Genomic DNA, 10252 nt, shown 5'->3' with positions numbered 1-10252 from the left:
TGTTAGCCAGGATGGTCTCGATCTCCTGACCTTGTGATCCACCCGTCTCGGCCTCCCAAAGTGCTGGGATTACAGGCTTGAGCCACTGCGCCCGGCACAATTCTTTTATATTTTTAAAAAGACAAATCATACTACAAAGAACTAATGTTCTGTGGATTATATTTTGAAAAAAGAAATCTGTAACATTTTAGGAATTTTAAAATCAAATTACAAATATTCCTCTAAGCAGAAAAGAAGCTTATACATGTGTTCTTTATCTGAAAAGTTTAAAAAAGACATTGACAGAATTTGAGACTAGAGTTGGCATGTATACTGCCCTTATTTATTATTTGTAAAGTGAAAATATTTTAAATATTTATATTTACATTTCGGCATAACCTATGTATATGTTACATTGCTAAGCAACTACACCTGTACAGAAGACTTACTTTTAACGAATAGTTCTAGTCAATCTGGATGTAATATGGGTGATTTTGTTACAGGATGCACATTGATTACAGTGATAAATCTGCTGTTAATTGAGGTCATAATTTGAATTAGATAATATTTCATTTATTTAGTTGGGAAACATCAAGATTATGTTATGTGTGTGTGTGTATTTCTTTTAGAATTGCACTTTTAGTGTTACATGTTTGTTATGAAGAATATTGTCTCTCTTAAACTCTCATTTTTCAAATTTCTACTCCCTTTGGAAGGCACCCTTTTCTTATCACTACCTTCACAAAAAAAAATGCCTACAAAGTAATACTGTATTTTAAAATGTAAATAAAATGCTAGTAGTAGCACTTAACAACAATAAAAAAATTACCTAATCATCAATAACTCTCCAATGCCTCTATAACATATTTTTAATTAAAAATGACTTTTAAAAATAAGATTGTAAAACTTCTCATATTAAATTCTGCTAATGGTGAAGTAACTTGCACAGAGCTAACCCTTCTCAGATAATTGTTGTAAATCCAGGAAAAAAAATGTTATGAAAACAACTACTTGAAATGAGCAGAAAGTAACCAAATGTAGGCAGACACTGCCCATGTGTTCATGGCAAAGACTATATCCCAGATATAAGAGATAGCACTGAAAATTAGGCAAAATTCACACAGGCCCCACCTAATAAACTATCAAACCAAGCAATGGCAATTTATTGTGATAAGGCTGTGATTTAACTGCCTATGAAAATAAAAATAAAATCTTTAAAGAATAGCAAAATCCAGAATCTTTACAATGTATCCATGATATCCAGCATATTATAACATTTACTGAATATTCAAGGAAGAGTACATTTTCATCTAAAGTCAAGAAATTAAGAGCAGTTATTACAAACCAACCTTGGGTTACTGATGTTTGAACTGGCAGAAAGATACTTTACAGCAACTATTATAAAAATATTTGAAGACTTAAAGGTAAAAATAATCACAATGTGTAAACAAAGGGTATTTTAAGCAGATAAGTGAGAACTATAATATGGAACAAGATGTAAATTTTAGAATTGAAAAGAGCATCTGAAACAGCAAATTCTAGAAGAAATTCTTCAGGCTAAAGAGAAATACCACAGACAAAAACTCAGATCTTCAGGAAGAAGTGAAAAGCAGTGGAAATTGCAAATATGTTGGTAAATGTAAAAGCCAGTGTTTAAATAAAACATTCACTTTATTTTTATTATAAAGTTTATAACATATGGATTTAAAATATATTACAATAGAAAAAAGAATGTGTTAAGTGAATTATGTCTTAGCAAGCTTCTGACATTTTACATTGTTAAAAAACATAATGTCTAAATAGACTGTGATAAATTGAGAATTTACTTTGTAATCTGTAAGGCAAGCATGGAAATACAATAAATATAGCTAAAAAGTGAATAGAGAAAACAAAATGACATACAAAATGTATGGAATAAACCAAGAGGAGGCAGCAAAGGAAAACAGAAGTACAAGAAATCATATGGGGGGCAGCCATAAAAGAGGATGAATTCATGTCCTTTGCGGAGACATGGATGAAACTGGAAACCATCATTCTCAGCAAAATAACACAGGAACAGAAAACCAGATACTGCATGTTCTCACTCATAAGTGGGAGTTGAACAATGAGAACATATGGACACAGGGAGGGGAACATCACACATCAGGGTCTGTCAAGGGGTTGGGGGCTAGGGGAGGGATAGCATTAGGAGAAATACCTAATGCAGATGATGGATTGATGGGTGCAGCAAACCACCATGGCACGTGTATACCTATGTGACAAACCCTCATGTTCTGCACATGTATCCTGAATTTAAAGTATAATAAAATAAAATAAAATAAATAAATTGCTACAACATTTCAAAAAATGAAAAGAAATCCTATGGGGGAAATGAAAGAGCAAAATGGTAGACCTCAAACTACAGTATCAATCATTACACTAAATGTTAATGTATTAACCAATTCCAGTAAAAACGTAGAAAATTGTCCATTGAATTAAAAAATCTCCAACTGTGTTCTATTTTTAACGTATGCTGTATTTTATATTATCTATTACATTTTTCTACAAGAGACATTAAAATGTCATTATGTTTTGGCCAGGCACAGTGGCTCACACTTGTAATCCCAGCACTTTGGGAGGCTGAGGCAAGTGTATCACTTGAGGCCAGGGGTTCAAGACCAGCCTGGCCAACATTGCAAAACCCCGACTCTACCAAAAATACAAAAGTTAGCTGGGTGCAGTGGTATACATCTGTAATCTCAGCTACTTGGAAGGCTGAGGCACAAGAATGGATTGAACCCAGAAAGAGGAGGTTGCAGTGAGCCAAAATTGTGCCACTGCACTCCAGCCTGGGAGACAGAGTAACACCCTGTCTCAATAATAATAATAATAATAATAATCATAATCATAAATAAAATGTCATTCTGTTTTTATGTGCTCTGATGAGTGACTGGATCCCTACTCTTTTGTGGGTGCAAATTTAGTTCAGAACATCTTGGTTTTGAAATGCAATAAGGACTATTAAAATTTCTTAAGAATTTTGTTTGTTGCTATTGTTTTTTAGGACAAATGACACTGGATTGCTTTCTTATAAAGAACATCTTCCAGTAACTAAGATCGTGATTACAGACACAGGCCGACTGCATTCAGAAGCAGCTTATAAACTGGGGCCTCTACTCTGCAGGGGAGACAGTAAGTGGTTACGATGTGTTGTAAGCATATTTGAAAAAAGTATCATGACTTAAAGTGCCATCACTTAAGCATCATGCTTCCATCACATAATAATTAATCAGACTTCTATTTTTTGGACATTTTTAACTAAGGTCTGAAATACTCTTTCAGTCAGTCAACAAATAAGTACTCCTATGAAGTACAAAGCTATGATGGCAAACCGTGCTAAGATTCTAAGAGAAAGAAATCACTGGGCATCTCAATTGATTAGTTCATGAGTATATTCCAGCATTCCTGAATTTCTGATTGCTGTTATCCGCATAGGAAAGCCTCAATGCTAAACACAGTTATTAATAATTCATGTGAATTTCCTACTGTTAGGCCTGGTATGAAATTAGAATGTCAATGGAATCATGTCATTTTAACCCCAAATATATTTCAAATGTAAATCTCACTTTGTGTGTGTGTGTGTGCGCGTCTGTGTGCATTTACTTTAAACCAGTGGTACATGCTGTTTTGCAAAAACCAGAATTTTAAAGGTCAAATATAGTTCTATTTATGTTCCATATATACATATATATATGTCATATATCTGTGTTTTCTTTGATCAGGGAATGAAATGAGCATATGTATTCATTTATAGATTGTTAACCTCCCTGAAAAGCGTTAGGTTAGAGATTAGTGCATTAAATATCTATACTTTTAGTATTTCCAGAACTTAAAATGGAAGTAGTTGAAATATTTGTTTACATTAATGCCATAGCTTAAAATAAAATTTTATTCTAGGGGCACAACAGAAGAAGAGGGAATCTGACAAATCAGTGGATTTGTGGAGATACAGAGCAGAAGTTGCTTAGTTAAAAAGCAAAGATGATACTGGCCTATAAAAATTATATAGACATTGTAAATACTGTTTACCATTTTACTCATCATCTCTGATGTGTATCACCTCTACTTTCTGTTCTACCAGTGAGCCTTACACAATCCCATGAAGATGGCATAGAATATTTCTTGGAAAGAAAAATTATGTGCAAAGAGATGAGATTGTAAACTTCAGATGCATCCAGGAGAGTGTAACAATTTTTCATAGCTGTAGAGAAGTTGTTCTATACATCACATGTACCTTTCACTGCTTGCTCTGATCTTAACCCTGCACGGACCCTGGCTGGCTTCTTCTGCCTTCCTGATTTCATTAGCCAAAATCCCTGTGTATTGGTATGTTTTAACTGAGGTCCCTACCAACTCTTTCCCTTAGACTTTCTTTCTCCTAGACTTTCTGTCATCATTTTAAGCACACAACATCACTGCACTTAGAGCAGTGATTCTCCATCCAAGGCAATCTTGCCCTGCAGTGGACATTTGACAATGTTCAGAGACATTTTTAGTTATCGCATTGTTGGGGAGTGGGATGCTACTGGCGTGTCGTGGGAGAGGTCAGGGATGCTGCTAAACATCCTGCAATGCATGAGACGGCCCTCCACAAAGAAGAATTATCTGGCCCCAAATGTCAATAGTACTGAGGTTGAGAAGCTAGAGCATTGAACTACCGTGACCATGGGAATACAGAGGGGAGCTACTGTATTGGCACTAAGAATTTACAAATAGTTTCAAGTATTTAGAGACCTGCTAATTAATCTCTGACTTATTAATTAAACAGTAATCAAGTAATTGGTCTTCTTGCCTCCTGTATCTATTTTTAGTGTTGAGGTTCATCTTCACATGAGGTTATTTTCTGCGTGAAGGACTAAGGACTAAGGACTGTTTTCTGCATGAAACATTCTTCTTTATTTTCTCAGTTAGATGAGCAGTATCTTCAGAACAGTGAATACTCCTTTTTTCCATATGGGAAATCTGTACCACTTAAGTTACAATGCCAAAGGCACTTTTTATTTTCATCTCCAAGTGAGGCTCACTGGGCAGATATGGGACTAACAGATATAGGATCATGCACAGTAGGCCTTATAAGCAGAGAAAAGCTGCATGGGCATTACTTTGAAAGCATCAGGACTACACACTGAATAATTTAAGACTGAGAAATAACTTAATTCTCATGATTCAATTGAAAGCCTGACGATCATTTATAAACCTAAAGATCAGTAAAAGTGACCTCTGATGTAAGACAAGGAGAAGATGAGAACTTGAACTAGGTAATGATTGGCATGGAGCTTTAAAAGGAGGATCGACTATGAGGTAAATTGAATATGATTTAGATGTAAGGTTGAGAGTTAAAGCCTTGGGGATGATTTCCAGCTTTCTGATATGAATAAAGCCATTAGTGTCATTCATTGAGACAGGAGATTAACACTTTTTTTTTTTAACAGAACAGTAAAAAGGTGAGAGTGAAAAAAGTAATATTTTCATTTTCTCACACAAACTAGAGATACTGAAAAATGTAGATTAGCCATGTTTTTCTAGGAAAGAAGGTGAAGTTGTGAGAAAGCAGGACACATAAAACATGACTGTCAGACCTACTAGTACCAGTTATGAGGTTACCCTAATTTATTGATGTTGTCTTTTTGCAAAGCTTTCTTTTCATTTTGTTTTCAATTTCATTTTACTGCTGCTATTATTGTTGATATCAGATATCAACTAGCAAACTAGGAAATAAGAGAACTTCCTTAGTGGTATAAAGGGCATCTGTGAAAATCTGATAGCTAATGTCATACTTTGAATAGTCAAGGATATAACTGCTTTCCTTCTAAGTTCAGGAGTAAAGGCAAGACTGTCTGCTCTCACTACTCCTATTCAATCTATTATTGATGGTCCTAGCACATGTAATAAGACAAGGAGAGGAATTCAAGGCATTTATTAGGTTGCAGCAAAAGTTAATCAACCTGACTTTAATGGCAAATCAGGTTGCCATTAAAATAAGTGGCAAAAATTGCAATTACTTTTGCACCAACCTTAGGTCAGAAGGAATGAATTAAAATGTCTATTTACAAGTGACATGACCTTCTAGGTAGAAAATCTCAAATAATTTATGTTTTTAAAAAGAGAGTTTGGCAAAGTCACAGGATTCGAGGTCAGTATACAAAAGTAAATTACATTTCTATATGCTAATGATAAAAAAATTATAAATGATATTTTAAAAATACCATTGTTATACTAGCACCAACAACATAAAATATTTTGGTGTAAATATTACAAATTGTTAAGAAAAATTAAGAACATTATATTTAAAAATTTATGAATTAAAATATTTGATGCCAGTTTTCCCAAATTTATATATAGACTGAAAACAATCCCAGTTAAAATCAGCAATCTTTTTTTTGTGGGGGGGAGTAGAAATTGAAAAGCTTATTTTTAAATGTATATTGAAATGCGAAGAAAGTAGAATAGCAAAAATGTTTTGAAAAATGTAAACAGGCCGGGCGCGGTGGCTCAAGCCTGTAATCCCAGCACTTTGGGAGGCCGAGACGGGCGGATCACGAGGTCAGGAGATCGAGACCATCCTGGCTAACACGGTGAAACCCCGTCTCTACTAAAAAAATACAAAAATCTAGCCGGGCGAGGTGGCGGGCGCCTGTAGTCCCAGCTACTCGGGGGGCTGAGGCAGGAGAATGGCGGGAACCTGGGAGGCGGAGCTTGCAGTGAGCTGAGATCTGGCCACTGCACTCCAGCCTGGGTGATAGAGCGAGACTCCGTCTCAACAAAAAAAAAAAAAAAAAAAAAGAAAAAAAGAAAAATATAAACAAAGTTTGAGATACACTACCAGATTATAAGACTTACTATAAAGCTAACAGATATTCAAGGAAGTTTGATATTGACATTACAATAGACAAATACATGAATGGAATAGAATAAAGAGCCCAAAAATAGACTAATGTATACATGGTTGCTTGACTTTTCACAAAGCTGCCAAGGAAACTCAACAATGAAAGGATAGAATTTTTAAGAAACAGATCTGGAACAATTCGAATCCATTTGAAAAAGAAAAACAGAATTTAAAAAAAGTGTCAATTCATACTTCAAAGCAGATAAAAAAATTAACTCAAGATTATTCATAAACTTAAATCTAAAACCACAAACTATAACACTGCTCTAAGAAAATACAAGGGAAAATCTTAGTGACCTTGGGTTGGGCATAGGTTTCTTAGATACAACACTAAAAGTACAATTCATAAAATAAAAATAATAATAAATTGGGTTTCACTAAAAAAACTTCTGCTTTTAAAATGACACTGTCAGGAAATTGAAAAGAAAAGCTACAGACTGGGTGAAAATATTTGCAAAATACATGTTTTATAGAAGCTAATACCAAGAATATAAAAATAACGCTCTCATGGTGCAATAATATTTGAAAAATCAGTTTACAAATGGGCAAAAGATTTGCACATACACTTCACAGAAAAAAATATGGATTTAAATAAGCACATTAAAGATCCTTAGCATCATTAGTTATTAGGGGAATGCAAACTAGTACCGCAATGTGATACCAACATGTAACTGTCAACATTTAACAAATAGTAATAACAAAAAATATATATATAACAAGTGCTCATGAGGATTTAGAGCAACTAGAACTCTGGTACATTGCCGCTACAGATGCAAAATGGTACACACTGCTTTGGAAAATAATTGGTTTCTTATAATGTTAAACCCACATTTACCATATGACCCAGCAATCCCCATCTTAGCATTTTATCCAAGAAAAAACAAATCTATATGCATATAGTCAGTTTTTTGTTATTATTATTATTGGCTTTATTCCATAGTCCCCTAAAAATGGAGACCACTCAAATGTTTATCAAGCAGTGAAAGGATACACATTCCATTTTACTGTGGTGTACCCACAATACACTGTGGAATACTACTAAACAATGAAAAAATATACTCTAGATAAGATGCAACAACATAGGTGAATCTCAACTGCATTACTCTAAGTGAAAGAAGCCAGACTAAAAAGTCTACATGCTTTGAATGATTCAACTTCTAAGATATTCTGGAAAAGTCAAAACCATAGGAACAGAGAAAAGATCTCTGCTTCAAGGACTTCGAGGTGAGAGGAATTTTACACAGGGGTACAAGAAAACTTTGTCAGGTGAAAAAAATGTTCCAGATCTTGAGTGTGATGGTGTTTTTATGGTTTTGGGTCCTTTTCAACTTCTAGAGCTACACACAAAAAAAGGCTGAATTGTACTCTATGCGAATTACCATAAATTATTAATATATTTTTATAAAAAGTGATGTCTTATTCAACACATCTGACTGAAAAACAAAACAAAAAAGTGAATCACAGTTTGCATAGCTATAGTTGCTTAATTTTAAGAATTGGAGGTTGAGTGCGGTCGCTCAAGCCTATAATCCCAGGGCTATAGGAGGTCAAGGTGGGAGGACTGCTTGAGACCAGGAGCTCCAGGCTGCTGTGAGCTATGATTGCACCACTGTACTACTGCCTGAGCAACAGAGTGAGACCTTGTCTCTTACAGAACAAAATTGGGTCGCCAAAACAAACAGAGAAACAAACAACCAGTAGAAGCAAAGTCATGAAACAGTAAAGATTTCAGTAACACGGATATTCTCCAGTTCTCCAGGACATTTCTGGAATCATGCTGAGTATGTTTCTAACTTAAATTGACTTTAGAAACTTTAGAAAAAGAGTCAAAGGAAAGAATCAAGGGAAAACATTTGGGTTTACCAGTTAGCAGAAAGGTCATTAGTAGGAGGAGTCACCTGTATATTTCCTACGTAATCAGCCTGCCAGGAGCAGTGGGAACGTATTTATTTTTGAGGAACCATCCAGAGTCTTTTAGACCAACAATTCCTCCACTTCAGCATGAATAGAAATTACTTGGAGAGCTTGTTGTAACACAGATTTCTGCTCCTTATCCCAGAGACTGTGATTCAGGGGGTGTGGGTAGGAGAATCTTTCTTCCCCTCCCTTCCTCCCTTCCTCCCTCCCTTCTTCTTTCCCTCCATTCCTTCCTGCTTTCCTCCCTTCCCTTTTCCTTCCCTTTTTCCCTCCCCTTCCCCTTCCTTTTCCCTTGTGTGTGCACGCGCGTGCGTGTGTGTGTATGTGTGTGTGTTTTGACAGAATCTCCCTCTGTTGCCCCGGCTGGAGTGCAGTCTGCTCACTGCAAACTCCGCCTCCTGGGTTCAAGTCATTATTCTGCCTCAGCCTCCCAAGTAGCTGGTATTACAGGCGTGTGCCACCATGACCAGTTAATTTTTGTGTTTTTAGTAGAGACAGAGTTTCACCATATTGGCCAGGCTGGTCTCGAACCCCAGACCTCAAATGATCTGCCCACCTTGGCCTCCCACAGTGCTAGGATTACAGGCATGAGCCATCTTGCCTGGCTGGGTAGGAGAATTGCTAATGGGTTTCCACATGCTATTGCCGGTCTGTGGACCACTCCATGTACTGCTGCCCCAAGCCAGTGTGGTTCACAGGCTGGTACTGGTCTGCACATTCTTTGCTACCAATCTGTGAGGAGGCTAGTACGAAAATAGAGAGTATGTTTTCAGAATGACTTATGTCAATTGGACAGAGTAATTTATGTCTGTTGGACAGAAGAGTAATAAAAAATGGACTGGAGATACTATTTTGTATACCTTTACTTTTCTCATTTCATTTTTCTATCAATTTACATTTTTAATTTTACATTTTAAAAAGGTAAAATTGTTGTGGGTACATAATAGATGTATATATTTAGGGGATACATGAGACATTTTGTCAAAGGTATGCAATGTGCAATAATCACATCATGGAAAATTGGGTATTCACCCCCTTAAGCATTTATCCTTTGTGTTACAAATAATCTAATTACACCATTTTTGTTATTTTAAAATGTACAATTACATTATTATTGACTATAGTCACTATGTTTTGCTATCAAATACAAGGTCTTATTCTTCCTGTTTTTCTTTACACATTAACCATCCCCACCTCCTCCTGGCCTCCCACTCTCCTTCCCAGCCTCTGGTAACCATCCTTCTACTCTCTGTCTCTATGAGTTAAGTTGTTCTGATTTTTTTAGACCCCACAAATAAATTAAAACATGCAATGTTTGTCTTTCTATGTCTGGCTTATTTCACTTAACGTACTGACCTCCAGTTTCATCCATATTGTTGCAAATGACAGAATCTCATTTTTTTAATGGCTGAAATAAGAAGGAAAAAAAAA

At 35.6% G+C, this 10252-nt stretch overlaps 1 protein-coding gene across 2 annotated transcripts in view; it reads left to right on the top strand.

Moving 5' to 3' along the window:
* The window catches only part of CNTNAP4 (contactin associated protein-like 4), a 279155-nt gene that overhangs the window by 215670 nt on the left and 53233 nt on the right, over nucleotides 1-10252 (top strand). For both annotated transcript variants that reach the window (XM_011945986.1, XM_011945987.1), the window contains one exon: nucleotides 3023-3150. In XM_011945986.1, the coding sequence (XP_011801376.1) occupies nucleotides 3023-3150 (128 nt within the window). The remainder of the gene's footprint in view (nucleotides 1-3022; nucleotides 3151-10252) is intronic.

Source organism: Colobus angolensis, unplaced genomic scaffold, assembly GCF_000951035.1.
Source record: "Colobus angolensis palliatus isolate OR3802 unplaced genomic scaffold, Cang.pa_1.0 Scaffold248, whole genome shotgun sequence".
Lineage (NCBI taxonomy): Eukaryota > Metazoa > Chordata > Mammalia > Primates > Cercopithecidae > Colobus > Colobus angolensis.
Note: the sequence above shows the minus strand (reverse complement) of the source record. Positions and strands in the feature narration are given on the sequence as shown.